Here is a 16,656-nt window from a genome sequence, read left to right as displayed (position 1 = left end):
ACAATAGCACCTATTTCATAGGTTTCATAATTTGTAATATCATCCTCAAGAGTGAATGAATAAGCCCTTACATTTCTAATCTTCCTTGGGTTCCTATCATTCAGTTCTGTAAAAAAGAAATTACTGGACAATTTCCACAACTCCACTGCACATCCTTCATTCTTTCCCAACACATCCTTCTCTTGCATTTCATCAAACACGTTAGGGTCAAGGTCATCTCTAGATCTAAGTGCCTCTCTCAGTTTCTTGTCAACTTCCACTACCAATGATTTATTCATCTTCCATGTTGTGCCAGGATGGTAGGCAACAAACGCAACTGCAACATTTCGGCCAGTAAAATAGAGCAATGGAAGCTCATCCCAACACCAAAATTTTGTCCCATACCCAAACCACATGACACAAGTCGGCGGATTAAACCATAGAACAATAAGTATGAAAGTGGGTGCACCTGTAAATCCAAGACTCCACAATCCAGTTCCACAAACTATCCCAGCATAATCACTTGGACGTACATATCTAGAAAGTTCAAAATCAGATATCTTTAGGATAGCATCATCCTCTGGAATAGAGAGAAGAATATTCTTCGATTTCAAATCATTGTGAATGATGTGGTGTGAGTTCAGAATTTCCATAGCAACTCCAAGTTGCAACATAAATCCTCTCACTGTATGTTTTTGAACTCTCCCACGGTGTCGAAGATATGAAGCCAGAAAATTGCTGAAGTTAACAGAGGGCAAGAAGTTAAGCTCACAGTCGAAGTAGCTCCTGAGTTGGTGGTTCAGCTTGGAAGGATAGACCTGCTTCAACACCATCTCTTGGCCGCTCAACTTGTACTCCGCCTCCCACATTGTGGAGAATGAATGCTGATTTTTTATGGTGGTAACAACTCCATGATCGCTCCAGTCAAAATCGGTGGGATGCTCATTGGTCGGCAAAATCGGGGCCTTGTTGGCATCGGAGGGTAGCCTGAGGCAACTCTTGAGACCCGAGAAATCCCTTCGAAACTCGTACGGGGTCAAATCTGAGAGCTGAGTAATGCTGTGAGTGGTCGACGGGTCCAAACTCTAGTGGCGATGAGCTCGGAGCAGGTTAGCCTTGAACACGTTGAACCTATGGTCATGCTCCTCCCTCGACTTGTATGATTTACAAAACCTCCGCTTGAAGAGTTCGAAGTGGTGCTCCGAGCCCAGCCGTGGGTCATTCAGGTTCTCGGCGCCATCAACAACTTGTCGTGTTAAGGGTTCGGGATCTTCTGATTCTTTAGAGAGAACATTATCCAACACCATATCCGATGTCACTTGTAATGCACTTGTAAATCCAACGGAAATCCCGTATTGAAGAATTGTAAAGTCCCGGAGCATGACAATGGGTTGAGTGGTAGAATAGATTTGGTGTGTCACTATGCACTCAGGATGGAATTGAAATGAGAGCGAGGTCATCCTCTCGCCGTCGCAAAAATCAAGCTGCGTCGCAGCAGCGCACTGGACGATGCAAGCAAGTGACGGTGTGGAAACAACAATGATGGAATGAGGCGCTTAGAAATAGCAGTGTGGTGATGTTGTGGAGTGAAGAACATAGCTCAATCTATGGTCAGAGCCATCGCTTTTTTTACATAAATGAGGGAGATCTGTCGGTTGTATTTTGTGGTAAAGGTGAGGAGCCGAGAAACTGAAACTTGACACCACTAGGATCAAATTTCCATATAATGGCTAGGTCTTCTCTTCTTACGATTAGTGAGTGTTTGTTGCTAGAGACAATCGACAAATATGAGGGAAAGAGAAAATATATTTTTAGAAGAAAGGGAGAAAATAATAATCGGAGAGAGAGTTCTGAGAATGAAGAAATCGATTTCTGATGACTAACATGATTTCTGGGAATATGAGAGAGGAATATGAGCGAGATTGACTGCCTCTTTTTCTTCCCCCGCTGTTGCCTATTTTTCCTCTTCTTGTAGTGCATAGAGTTGGTTTTCCAGATTTGAGAACTCTACGTTGAAGTTGTTCTGAAAATCTTCAAGGTTGTTCTTGACATCTTTGAATGTCTGCAAAATAACATCCAAACGTTGTTGCGATTGTTCAACTTGCTCTCTGATGTTGAGCAAGGATGAAATAATTTTTTCTATTTCCATGGATTAATGAAGCCGATCCAAAGAAAGATTGACTCTGGATACCAATTGTAACACATCTGATAGTAGGTGTTTGGATGATTAGAAAATATACAAGAAAATTCCTCACTTCGAGGGGAGCACCTCCATTAAAAAAAGAAAAAGATAATAAGAGAAGAAGAAGTAACATTTGCATTAACTTTCTGATTGAATTTTCAAATGAGTCCACACTATTACAAATACTAACCATATCCTACAAACTCATGGGCCCGAGGCAACCTTAACCAAACCGTTCATATAATTCTAACACTATAAATGGACCATGGCCCACATCAACACTAACTTGTGAGTAAATTAAATGGACTCCATCCAACATGCCCACATAACTGAGCCCATCAAGCCCAAATGTTGTTGGTTTGTTATTGTGCCTATATAGAATTGACAGAAATCGACTAACCACAAACAACATTAGGATTCATGTGGCAGAGTAACCAGACCTTTGTTGGGGATGTGAATGAGTGGTACTGGTAGCTAGACCTTTATTCACCATACATTAATTTATGTATTTTTTTCTTTTTTAGAGAATGAGATCTAGCAGAAGATGTAAAAAAAAAAAAAAAAAAGCAAAGCTCGAGACCAGTCACAAAAATATTTTTTTTATTTTTATAAATTTTTTTCCTTCATATTTTTATATTCTTAAATATCTTTTTCAAATTCATAATATAAGTAAAAAAACACTTCATTAACTATTAAGTAAAAGAAGAACAAAATTGTCAACCAATCCGAACCCAATATTCAGTTACTCTAGCAATTTTGATAAAAAAAACAGAAAATGAAAGAAAAGAAAGACAAGAAAGCTGGACTCCATTTCATTTCTCTTCAAGAGTTGTAGTCCCATCGCAACAAATTTACATTCATCTCTTAAGTACAAAACTCAACGTCCCGCCGAATACAATTAATAAAACAATAATAAGGCCAAACTAGTGTCGACACCAACCAATATTACATGTTATATGTCATTGCGCCTAATTAAAAATTTAAAATGCCTCCAAAGCAGCCGCTAGTGCAAAAATATTATAATCTTCACAACTGCAGCCATGCCCATGACCATCTTTGCATCCACATGACTCATCCCATGACTTCTTTCCCTTCCCATAATTTGATCTCCTCCTCTCCTTTTCCACCATTGCAGGAACTTGAACTTTCATTCCCACTTGCAGCTTAGGTGGTTTGACACCTTCAACAAGCACACGTGATCCACTCGTGGGAATCATCGTGACCCACTTCTCCATCTCCATGTTTGGTGACTCATAGACTTCTTTCCATGGAATCTCTGCCCTACCCAAGAGTTTTGAGCCCCCAATAATATTCCTCCCAAGAACAGGCACTTTGTTTCTCCACCGGAGCTCCAAAACCACGTTTTCTTGCTTTAGGTTGTCCATGGTGTCGTGGGTACCAAAGCAATCCAATGAGAAGGACTCGTTCCAATAGAGATCGGACCTGGAGGAGATTTCTCGACTGTTAAGCCGAATTCTTTTGTTGTTTCCTGCAGAAAGATAGTATCTAACAAAGAGAGAACCCGTGGACTTAAATTCCACTTGTTTTGCTTGTTTGATGGTTAGTTTACAGCTAAGAGAGGAAAACTGCTGAGAAGTAGCCATTTGAGAGAGAGAGAGAGAGAGAGAGATGAAGGCTTTGATTACTGGTGAAGGTTTTGATTGTTGGTGGGGGAATATATGTAGTGTTTGCATATTGGAAGGAAGCTGCGCTGGTATTACTTTTTCTGAGGCCGCTGTTGTATAAACACCCCACCCAGCTGGCTAGTTAGATTGTTTTCGTACAGAGTTTGATTTTTATGCTTTATAATAAGATGGACATGGATCCTGCTGGATTGACTTGAAGATTATGCCAAATTAAAATAGGGTTATAAAATCTTGAAGGGATAAGATTTTGCACAAGTGACCCTTGCAAGTTGGGAGAGTGTTCGGCTACACTCTCAGAGCCGCATATATTGCCTGGATCCTGCATCCCCCCCACTAAGAAGGAGATCAGAATAAAAAATAAATTAACAGAGAGGAGTTATTTCCAGTCACTGGATGATTACATCTTTGACCCTTGTGGAACTGAAAAGTAGTACAAGCATGCCACCTAAGCTAAATGCCACGTGTAAACTTGATATTGTTTCTCTACATTTTTTTTTTAACAATCAAACTTCATTAAAATAAAAGATGATTCATTTTAGGGGATAGAGTTTCCAACAAATAATCCAATATAACAATTACAGTGCGAAAGTGGGGATAAAAAGGAAAAGAAAATAGGTTTTGAGACCAATTTCTTAATCACTACCCAAGCCTTACAAAGAGGGTACAGTCTTAAAAGACGTTCAGAAGATAAGCCACCGCTGATAATGGTGTAAGCGAGTACACTGTAGTCCGTTGTCTTGAAATATGTTTTGGAGAGATTCTTAGAAAGCGGTAACCTGGATAGATCGGCATCGAAATAGAAAATCTACGAAGGGACAGTCAACCCGCGCATCTGGAGTGGCGTGTGAAGGCCATGCCCCGGTGGTATAGAGGTGGGGTCGGATCGATCTGAAGGATCAGAAGGTGGGGAATATGCTGGTGCGGCGCATGTAGCTGACGGAGTAGTCGGAGGGCGGCGGCACGTGAAGACCACGTGCGGAAACAAGCCATGTGTGAGGGCCACGCGCTGACATTTTGGGCACGATTCCGTGTAGTCTCAGCAGATCGGCGGCAGGGGAACTTCATGGTGGGACGCTTGTCGACTTTCCATGGAATGAGTGCAGAAGATCTGAGAAAATTAGAATCGGGCGAGAAAAACTACGTTATAAGCATATTCACATATAGGTAGTGGAAAGGAAAAGGAAAAGTAAAAGGAGATTGAGAGGAAGGTGGAGCCGAGACTCACACCTGCCTCTTTGACAAACCTCAACGGAAAGATGGGTTTTTTTTTTTTCTTGGGAGAAGACAGTCGAAGAAACGTGGAGCAACAATGGAGTTTGTTTGGGATTTAGTGTTTCTCTTCACTTGATAGAGAGTGTCTCTTGTAAAGATCGTGTCCACTTTTGAATGGATGAGAAACATATCGATCTCTACTTTACAAGTAATTCTCTAGACTTGATACAAAGTGTCTCTTGTGCATCTTTATACATGGGACACATGTCTAACGTATCTATACTTTTCAAAATGAGTACAATTTTTCATGTTTTGCTAAGAATTAGGTATATAAATAAAACATGCCAGACAATTGGTTTCTTATATTTGGTTTCTTACAAATAATGCTGCTCATCATCATTTTTCTCATCATCCTATGATATAAACCTATTATTTAATACCACATAATGAGATAATGAGAGGATGATAAGAAAATGATGATGAGTAGAATTTTCTTTGACAAATGTAACTATATATACATTTTGGATGAATATTCCTTGTTAGGGTGAGCAGCTTTAGCGCTAGGGCGAACAACTTTAGCACTAGGGCTTTCCCACTTTATTTGGAGAGTTTTAGGCCTGATTTGGGTACTGACAAGTATTCTCAGAAGGAAAAAACTTCAAACCGATCAAGTGTCGATTTCACTTTTACACCTACCAGTAAAGTTATGATATGTAGTAGACTTATTAAAGTTACGGTACAATCAAATCCATTCTACACTCTCTCTTCAGCTTTTTCTCTTCTCTCGTCTCTCTTCCCTCTTCTCCCCGAAGGACTACCTCGAACCCATCTTTGTCTCCTTCAATAGAGGCCATTTTCATCCTCAGATTTCATCTCTTTCAACATATTCTTTGCATTGATTTCATCTCCTTCAACAGATGCCACCATTTTCGTCATCAGATTTCATCTCCTTCAACAAATTCTTTGCATTGATTTCATCTCCTTCAATAAAGGCCATCTTCGTCTTCAGATTTTATTTAGAGAATTATCTCTTCTCGGCAAGGTGAGTGAGATCGGGCAAAGTGCATTCGCTGTCACTATTACAGAAAGACTTTGCCTCAACACTCCCATTCTCCAAGTAATAATTAAAAAGGAAAATTCTTCTACAACTAATACAATCAAATCTGGTAATAATGGAAACCTTGTCTTGTATCTATTTGCTTGAAGAAAAATTGAGATGGAGTTCTCATTGTTATCGTTGACTATGTTGTCATGTCATTCCACAACAATGATACTTATCTCCTTCATGTCTCAATTCTGTGATACGCACGCAATCAATACTTTTTGAAAATTTCCTCTTTTCAAAATTTAAAAAAGAAAAAAATATAATGGAATCAAATATGATTATGAAATGATTTGATTCCATTAGTAACCTAGAAGAATCCATCGAATATATAAAAGAAAAGAAGAAAATTACTTCCCCTGGTGTTTGCCATATCAACAGATCAAAGACTACGATATCAGACTAAAAATTTGTGAGCTAGTGCCCTCACCTATCTCGCGTCGATGGCCACAAATCCCTCTACACAGATTCTAGAGAGAGAGAATAAGAGTGATGGGGAAAGAGTTGTAAAAAAAAATTCATTTATACGCGAGTGTAAAATGTATTTTATTGCAACACCTACGTGGCAGCTTGTAATTTATGGGTGTAAAGTGAAGAAAAACATCCAACCGGCCTGGAGGGTCTCTCTTTTCATATTATCTCACTACTATTCATTATTTTATTATTAGTTTTTACCTACTTTTTACTACTATTCACTATTATTCAATATTTTATCATTATTTTTTTATTACTTTTTCATTACTATTCACATAATACCTGAAAATATCTCACTTATACCCAAACTCAACCTTAGACACTTGTGCATATGTATATATAAAAATAATTTGTACAAGTTTTAAATGGACAAGTTTCACATATGTCTTTAAAAAAGTAGACTTTACTTTAAAAAACTATTTTTTATTAGAGAAACCTACTTTTTTATAAAAGATTTGTACCAAAACTTATCTATTTGAAACTTATACTTAACATTACTTAGCTAATTTTTTTAAAGGAATAATACTCTATATTAAAACTCAAGAAAGAGTAGCAAATTGCATACAAGTTGGACTAAAAACCAGTTCAGAAGAATCCTCTTCTAACTCTAGAGATGCTTTTGCAAGATTACAAGCAAACACATTACCATCTCTTTTAACAAACAGAACACTCCAACTAGACAAAGATGATGGTCTCAGTTTTGTGTCACAAAGGATGATGTCGACCCAATCCCATTTGTCCAGTTGCTGCTCCAAGCCTTTGACAACTTGGCTTGAATCACCCTCCAAGAGTACTTATCTAAGTCCCATATCAGCAGCCAACTCTGCAGCATCAAAGGCTCCTTGAGTTTCAGCTAATAAAGGATCAATTCAGCTTGCTTTTGAAATCCTTTTAGTGGTAATCACCCTACCCTCATGATCACGGGCTACTAGACCAAAACTTGCGCTGCCTTTGACCTCACTCAAGGCTGCAACCCAATTAATCTTTATAGTGCCTAGTGGAGGAGGGATCCAGTTAACTCTTTCATCTGATATCACACGAGTGGAAGCCTTAAGAGTTTGTTGAGTAGCTCTGAACTCATCAAGGAACTTCTCAGCTTGCTTAGCTAAAGTTGTTGGATGTGCAAATGAGTCCTCAAAGATAAATTGATTCCTCCTATACCAAATGCTCCTAGCTGTTACTGCAAAGAGTTCCATAGTCTCCTGATCACAAGATAGGCTCAGTTCCTCAACAAGCTCAATAAATCTTTCAATTTTGAGGGAAATTTTATGAAACATAGAAGGGCCTTGACTCCAAACATCCATAGCAGATTTACAGTTCCACAAAATATGGACCACGGTCTCTTCTTCACTCAAACAGATAGGACATATAGGTGAGTCACAAATTTTCTTCTTGAACTGGTTTAACCTTGTAGGCAATGACTCGAGGCAGTCTCTCCTCACAAAACTTTTTACTGCATTTGGGATTTTATACCTCAACATGATAGTCCAATCCTTCTCTTTATAAGCAACAGGAGATGACAGACCACTAGCCAATGCATTCAGCTCCCTTTGAAGGTGGTAAGCACTCTTAACTGTAAAAACATCATCCTTAGTGCCTAACCATATCAATCTGTCCCTAGCACTAGTGGCACTAATTGGGAGCTTCAGGATAGTAGCAGCTTCCTCCTTCCCAAACACATCTCTCACCAACACCTTATTCCATTGTGTCTCTGTATGGTTTATAAGAGCTACAACCTTTGCATCCATAGGCAGAATCTTAGTGGGAGACTGGACCTTATAGCCAGAAGGAGTGGGCAACCACCTATCCTTCCAAATAAGAGTATCATGACCATCGACAATCCTCCAAAAAGAACTCTTTTTAACCAAATTTCTAGCAGAACAAATACTCCTCCAGATAAAGGAGGGTCTTGCACCCACCTTAGCCTTAAGAAAATCTGTACAAGGGAAGTACTTCACTTTAAGAACCTGTGAAGCCAAAGAATTTGGCTACTGCAGTATCTTCCAACCATGTTTAGCCAATAAAGCAAGGTTAAAACTCTCTAAGTCTCTAAATCTCAGCCCTTCTGCAGTTTTGGCCTTCCCCATTTGCTTCCAATAAAGCCAATGGACTCCATGCTCATTTTGTTGTTGACCCCACCAAAACTGATGCATAACTCTATTGAGCTCCCTTAGAAGTGCTTGAGGCAATTTAAAAACCCTATACAGTTGGTGGGGAGAGTTTGAATAACATCATTCTAATGGCTCACTCTACTTCTAACTCGATCCAGGATCCCTTTAAAAGCCTGATACCTTGACCTACCAATAAGAGCAGGATCTCTTGTCAACTTTTTTGTATTTGAACAAAAAATTATGGATGTTTTGTCCTTGTTGAGTTTTTGTCTTGAGACCCTTTCATAGAGATCAAGCAAGTCAAGTATCTTAGAATATTCCATTGCTTTTCCTCAACAAAATAGCAAGCTATCATCTGCAAGAAAATAAATGGTTAGTACTTAACTTGCTTCTACCAAATTGGACACCATGAATCTGCTTAAAAGCTTCAGCATGATTCAAAATGGAGCTCAATACTTCAGAGACAAGGATAAAAAGAAAGGGGAATAAGGGATCCCAATGTCTTAATCCCCTTATGGGTTGGAACCAAGCTTAAGGGGAACCATTAATAAGAATGGAATATGAAACAATTGAAATACACCCCATCACCAAAGAAATCCATTTAGAATTGAAACCCATCTTCTTCATTGCCACTCTAAAAAAACTCCATTTCATCCTATCATAGGCCTTGCTCATGTTCAGCTTCAAAGACATATATGCTTGCTGCCCTTTCACCTTGGAACTCATTGACTGCATAGCCTTGAATGCCACAATCACATTATCAAGGATTAGTTTCCTAGGCACAAAGGCACTTTGTGTAGGAGAAATGAGTTGAGGCAAGATGAGCTTGCGCCTATTTGCTAGGACTTTTAAAATTACATAAAGAGATAGGTATAAACTCAAAAACTGTTTGAGGATTTTTGACTTTAGGAATCAGCACAATGTAAGTTTCATTAATAGTGGAAATGTCACCTGCTGAATTAAGAACTTCAAGCATAGCTCGAGTCACATCCCCTCCCCTAATGTCCTAATGAGTTTGATAAAACACAGCTGAGAATTTGTCAAGGCCAGGAGACCCCAATGGATTCATCTTAAACAAAGCCGTTTTTACCTCATCTGTAGTGAACTCCCTTGACAGCATTCTGTTCAAGTGCTCATCCACCCTTCTTCCCACATGAGTCAAACAATCAATTATTTTATCAGGATTAAAAGAGGAAAAAAGGTCCTCGAAATGTAAACAAAAAGTTTCTGAAATATCATCCAAGCAGTTGGCCACCCTTCCATCTCCCCTCACCACTCTATTGATCCCATTAACTTTTCTTCTCTGTTTAGCACTTCTATGAAAGAACTTGGTGTTTCTATCTCCATCTTTGAGCCATATCAATTTGGCCCTCTACTTCCGTCTCACATTATCTTCTTCCATGAGTACATCAACTTCCTTATGCATCTGTTTCATAGCCACTGAGTGATCACCAGAGTTAGAATCCTGCAACTTAAAAGCTTTTTGAGTTTCTCCTGAACCTTTTCCCTGTGCTTGCTAAGGGAATTTTTGCTCCACTTAATCAAAGAGTCCATGCACCTCAATACTCTGTTATGCACACCTCATAAATGAGACCCTTGCCAAGTTTGTTTATGAGACTAACTATTATGAACAATTCCACTGCATTCCACCCTCTGATCCCATCTTGCCTCATATATGAACACCTTTGTTCTACCCCCTTCTTCACTCCATCTCCTCTTCCTCACATTCCTCATTTTAAGCAAAAGAAAAGAGGACAGTGGTCAAAAGTTTATGCTGCTAGAACATTGACACTACATTCTGTAAACAGTTTAGTCCAAGACAAGTTTCCAAAAGGTCGATCCAAACTTTCCTTGGTAAATTGAGAGCCATCTCTTCCATTTTTCCAAGTAAACTTTGTTCCTTCAAAACCAAGATCACTCAAACCACAAAACTCCACTGCCTCCCTAAAAGTTTCCATTTGGTGATAAGGCCTTTGAGCTGCACCTTCTTTTCATGTTGATGCAGTACTTCATTGAAGTCTCCAAAACAAATCCAGGCTCTATCTTTGCTAGGCTTAGGCATTCTCAAAAACTGCCAGCTACCCTCCCCCTGAGAAGTGGAAAGGTGTCCATAAAAACTAGTCAGCAATAGTCCCACATTGTCTTCTTTCCTCCTCATAGACAAAAAGATTATGAGAAAATAATTCCAAGGTAATGTCATCTGTGCTATTCCACAAAAAGGCAAGCCTCCCACTAAGTCCTCTACTCTCAACCACAAAGCTTCTGTCAAAACCCATTGAATTCGACTAACCAAAACATTAGGATTGTGGTAGAGACTAATGACTAACCAGACCTTTGTTGGGGATGTGAATGAGTGGTACTGATAGCTGGACCTCTATTCACTCTACATTAATTCCTGTATTTAAAAAAAAAAAAAATTGCTCAAGAATATTACAAATATCTATTGAGAAATTGGATATTGTAGATATAATTTGCCAACTTACAATGAAAACATAACTGACTTATCCAAAAAATTAATGTTTTGTTTTTGGGTTTAGTAATTTAATAGGATATTATTCACAACTGTTGTAATATCCTTGGTCAAACTAAAGAGAATAAAATCTATTGTAGGGGATGATGAAGGCAATATTGTTTTGGGTAGTTTTAAGAGAATGAGATCTAGCAGAAGATGTTTTTTCTTTATACGTAGCTATGAGTAATATATGTCATATCTTCACACACTTGCTTCAGAAATGAGTTCTACGGTAAAAAATCAGGAGCTCCAAATCTGATTTTCACCGGAGAGGGGAGGAGGCCAAGGCTTCCTCCTCCCTCTCCTTCCCTCCTTCCTCTATTCACCCACATTGTCTATTAAGATTTCTTTTGCTTAGTTTTATCTTGCTTTCTTCAAGGTTGAAAAAGATAAATTAACAATTTTTCGACAACTCTCGAAACACCCCGCGACACAAGAATATTCACAAGTCGAAAATCATTTAGAGGAAAGTGATCGTAATGCAAAAATACTGCGTGTGGTCCTCACGTGCCACTCCTTCCAGCAGCTTTTCTCGACACATTTACTAGATCATCGAACTCGCCACCACATACAAAATCCTTTATATATGACTTTTGTGGCTTAAAAAAGACAAGTGTGTTGCTTTTACAGGTCGTCACAAATTTCGAAATCTACTAAAGTTGGTCCAAATTGTTATCCGTTCTTTTTCACATCTATTTTATTGTTTTCCTTTTTTGTTTCCCCATTGTTAATTAAAAATAGAAAAAGAGTACGACTCTCAGACGTTTGTCTCTAAAGGTTGAGTTCTCTCATTCTATGAAGCGTGATACTGAATCCCTATTTAGGCAAAGACTGTTGTCCCTTGGACGTTTGTTTGTAGGCAAAAAAGCTGGACTCCATTTCATTTCTCTTCAAGAATTGTAGTCCCATCTCATCAAATATACATTCGTCTCTTAAGTACAGAACTCAACGTCCCGCCGAATACAATTAATAAAACAATAATAAGGCCAAACTAGTGTCGACACCAACCAATATTACATGTTATATGTCATTGCGCCTAATTAAAATGCCTCCAAAGCAGCCGCTAGTGCAAAAATATTATAATCTTCACAACTGCAGCCATGCCCATGACCATCTTTGCATCCACATGACTCATCCCATGACTTCTTTCCCTTCCCATAATTTGATCTCCTCCTCTCCTTTTCCACCATTGCAGGAACTTGAACTTTCATTCCCACTTGCAGCTTAGGTGGTTTGACACCTTCAACAAGCACACGTGATCCACTCGTGGGAATCATCGTGACCCACTTCTCCATCTCCATGTTTGGTGACTCATAGACTTCTTTCCATGGAATCTCTGCCCTACCCAAGAGTTTTGAGCCCCCAATAATATTCCTCCCAAGAACAGGCACTTTGTTTCTCCACCGGAGCTCGAAAACCACGTTTTCTTCCTTTAGGTTGTCCATGGTGTCGTGAGTACCAAAGCAATCCAATGAGAAGGACTCGTTCCAATAGAGATCGGACCTGGAGGAGATTTCTCGACTGTTAAGCCGAATTCTTTTGTTGTTTCCTGCAGAAAGATAGTATCTAACAAAGAGAGAACCCGTGGACTTAAATTCCACTTGTTTTGCTTGTTTGATGGTTAGTTTACAGCTAAGAGAGGAAAACTGCTGAGAAGTAGCCATTTGAGAGAGAGAGAGAGATGAAGGCTTTGATTGCTGGTGAAGGTTTTGACTGTTGGTGGGGGAATATATGTAGTGTTTGCATATTGGAAGGAAGCTGCGCTGGTATTACTTTTTCTGAGGCCGCTGTTGTATAAACACCCCACCCAGCTGGCTAGTTAGATTGTTTTCGTACAGAGTTTGATTTTTATGCTTTATAATAAGATGGACATGGATCCGGCTGGATTGACTTGAAGATTATGCCAAATTAAAATAGGGTTATAAAATCTTGAAGGGATAAGATTTTGCAAAAGTGACCCTTGCGAGTTGGGAGAGTGTTCGGCTACACTCTCAGAGCCGCATATATTGCCTGGATCCTGCATCCCCCCACTAAGAAGGAGATCAGAATAAAAAATAAATTAACAGAGAGGAGTTATTTCCAGTCATGGATGATTACATCTTTGACCCTTGTGGAACTGAAAAGTAGTACAAGTATGCCACCTAAGCTAAAAGACACGTGTAAACTTGATATTGTTTCTCTACATTTTTTTTTTTAACAATCAAACTTCATTAAAATAAAAGATGATTCATTTTAGGGGGATAGGGTTTCCCAACAAATAATCCAATATAACAACTACAGTGCGAAAATGGTGATAAAAAGGAAAAGAAAACAGGTTTTGAGACCAATTTCTTAGTCACTACTCAAGCTTTACAAAGAGGGTACCGTCTTAAATAACGTTCAAAAGATAAGCCAACGCTGAAAACGGTGTAAGCGAGTGCACTGTAGTCCGTTGTCTTAAGATATGTTTTGGAGAGATTCTTTGAAAGCGGTAATCTGGATAGATCGGCATCGAAATAGAAAATCTACGGAGGGACAGTCAACTCGCGCATCTGGAGTGGCGTGTGAAGGCCATGCGCCGGTGGTATGGAGGTGGGGTCGGATCGATCTAAAGGATCAGAAGGTGGGGAATATGCTGGTGCTGCACATGTAGCTGACGAAGTAGTCGGAGGGCAGCGGCACGTGAAGACCACGTGTGGAAACAAGCGGCGTGTGAGGGCCACGTGCTGACATTTTGGGCCCGTTTCCATGTTGTCTCAGCAGATCGGCGGCAAGGGAACTTCATGGTGGGGCGCTTGTCGACTTTCCATGGAATGAGTGCAGCAGATCTGAGAAAATTAGAATCGGGCGAGAAAAACTACGTTATAAGCATATTCACATATAGGTAGTGGAAAGGAAAAGGAAAAGTAAAAGGAGATTGAGAGGAAGGTGGAGCCGAGACTCACACCTGCCTCTTTGACAAACCTCAACAGAAAGATGGGTTTTATTTCTTGGGAGAAGACAGTCGAAGAAACGTGGAGCAACAATGGAGTTTGTTTGAGATTTAGTGTTTCTCTTCACTTGATAAAGAGTGTCTCTTGTAAAGATCGTGTCCACTTTTGAATGGATGAGAAACATATCGATCTCTACTTTACAAGTAATTCTCTAGACTTGATACAAAGTGTCTCTTATGCATTTTCATACATGGGACACATGTCTAACGTATCTATACTTTTCAAAATGAGTACAATTTTTCATGTTTTGCTATGAATTAGGTAAATAAATAAATAAAACATGCCAGACAATTGGTTTCTTATATTTGGTTTCTTACAAATAATGCTACTCATCATCATTTTTCTCATCATCCTATGATATGAACCGATCATTTAATACCACATCATGAGATAATGAGAGGATGATAAGAAAATGATGATGAGTAGAATTTTTCTTTGAAAAATGTAACTACATGTACATTTTGGTTAAATATTCCTAGCTAGGGTAAGCAGCTTTAGCGCTAATGCGAACAGCTTTAGCACTAGGGCTTTCCCTCTTTATTTGGAGAGTTTTAGGCCTTATTTGGGTATTGTCAGGTATTCTCAGAAGGAAAAAACTTCAAACCGATTAGGTGTCGATTTCACTTTTACACCTGCCAGCAAAGTTATGATATGTAGTAGACTTATTAAAGTTAGGGTACAATCAAATCCATTCTACTCTCTCTCTTCTACTTTTTCTCTTCTCTCGTCTCTCTTCCCTCTTCTCCCTGAAGGACTCCCTCGAAGCCATCTTCTTCTCCTTCAATAGAGGCCATTTTCATCCTCAGATTTCATCTCTTTCAACATATTCTTTGCATTGATTTCATCTCCTTCAACAGAGGCCACAATGATTTCATCTCCTTCAACAAATTATTTGCATTGATTTCATCTCCTTCAATAGAGGCGATCTTCGTCTTCAGATTTTATTCAGAGAATTACCTCTTCTCGGCAAGGTGAGTGAGATCGGGCAGAGTGCAATCGCTGTCACTATTACAGAAAGACTTTGCCCCAACACTCCCATTCTCCAAGTAATAATTAAAAAGGAAAATTCTTCTACGACTAATACAATCAAATCTGGTAATAATGAAAACTTTGTCTTGTATTTGTTTGCTTGAAGAAAAATTGAGATGGAGTCCTCATTGTTATCGTTGACTATGTTGTCATGTCATTCCACAAAAATGATACCTATCTCCTTCATGTCTCAATTCTGTGATACGCAATCAATACTTTTTTAAAATTTCCTCTTTTCAAAATTTAAAAAAGAAACAAATATAATGGAATCAAATATGATTATGAAATGATTTGATTCCATTAGTAACCTAGAAGAATCCATCGAATATATAAAAGAAAAGAAGAAAATTACTTCCCCGGGTATTTGCCATATCAACAGATCAAAGACTACGATATCAGACTAAAACTTTGTGAGCTAGTACCCTCACTTATCTCGCATCGATGGCCACAAATCCCTCTACACAGATCGTATTCTAGAGGGAGAGAATGAGAGTGATGGGGAAAGAGTTGTAAAAAAAAATTCATTTGTATGCGAGTGTAAGATGTATTTTATTGCAACACCTACGTGGCAGCTTGAAATTTGTGGGTGTAAAGTAAAAAAAAACATCCAACCGGCCTGGAGGGTCTCTCTTCTGATATTACCTCACTACTATTCATTATTTTATTATTAGTTTTTACCTACTTTTCACTACTATTCACTATTATTCAATATTTTATCATTATTTTTTTATTACTTTTTCATTACTATTCACATAATACCTGAAAATATCTCACTTATACCCAAACGCAACCTTGGACACTTGTGTGTATGTATATATAAAAATAATTGTACAAGTTTTAAATGGACAAGTTTCACATAAGTCTTTAAAAAAGTAGATTTTACTTTAAAAAACTATTTTTTATTAGTGAAACCTACTTTTTTATAAAAGATTTGTACAAAACTTATCAATTTGAAACTTATACTTAATATTACTTAGCTAATTTTTTTAAAGGAATAATACACTATATTAAAACTCAAGAAAGAGTAGCAAATTGCATACAAGTTGGACTAAAAACCAGTTCAGAAGCATCCTCTTCTAACTCTAGAGATGCTTTTGCAAGATTACAAGCAAACACATTACCATCTCTTTTAACAAACAGAACACTCCAACTAGACAAAGATGATAGTCTCAGTTTAGTGTCACAAAGGATCATGCCCACCCGATCCCAATTGTCCAGTTGCTGCTCCAAGCCTTTGACAACTTGGCTTGAATCACCCTCCAAGAGTACTGATCTAAGTCCCATATCAGCAGCCAACTCTACAGCATGAAAGGCTCCTTGAGTTTCAGCTAATAAAGGATCAATTAAGCTTGCTTTTGAAATCCTTTAGTGGCAATCACCCTACCCTCATGATCACGAGCTACTAGACCAAAACCTGCGCTGCCTTTGGCCTCACTC

General features: G+C 38.6%; 2 protein-coding genes across 2 annotated transcripts; both read right to left on the bottom strand.

Moving 5' to 3' along the window:
• Positions 1-3,141: 3,141 nt before the first annotated feature.
• LOC121253335 lies at positions 3,142-3,765 on the bottom strand. The gene has a single exon (XM_041153366.1). The coding sequence runs from the start codon at positions 3,763-3,765 to the stop codon at positions 3,142-3,144; it is 624 nt and encodes a 207-aa protein (XP_041009300.1).
• An 8,493-nt stretch (positions 3,766-12,258) lies between these two features.
• Positions 12,259-12,882, bottom strand: LOC121253334. Its single transcript, XM_041153365.1, has one exon. It carries the CDS (start codon positions 12,880-12,882, stop codon positions 12,259-12,261), a length of 624 nt encoding a protein of 207 aa, XP_041009299.1.
• Positions 12,883-16,656: the final 3,774 nt, after the last annotated feature.

The sequence above is a fragment of the Juglans microcarpa x Juglans regia genome, chromosome 2S (genome assembly GCF_004785595.1).
Source record: "Juglans microcarpa x Juglans regia isolate MS1-56 chromosome 2S, Jm3101_v1.0, whole genome shotgun sequence".
NCBI lineage: Eukaryota > Viridiplantae > Streptophyta > Magnoliopsida > Fagales > Juglandaceae > Juglans > Juglans microcarpa x Juglans regia.
The sequence above is the reverse complement of the archived record's forward strand: the minus strand, read 5'-3'. Positions and strand labels throughout refer to the sequence as shown.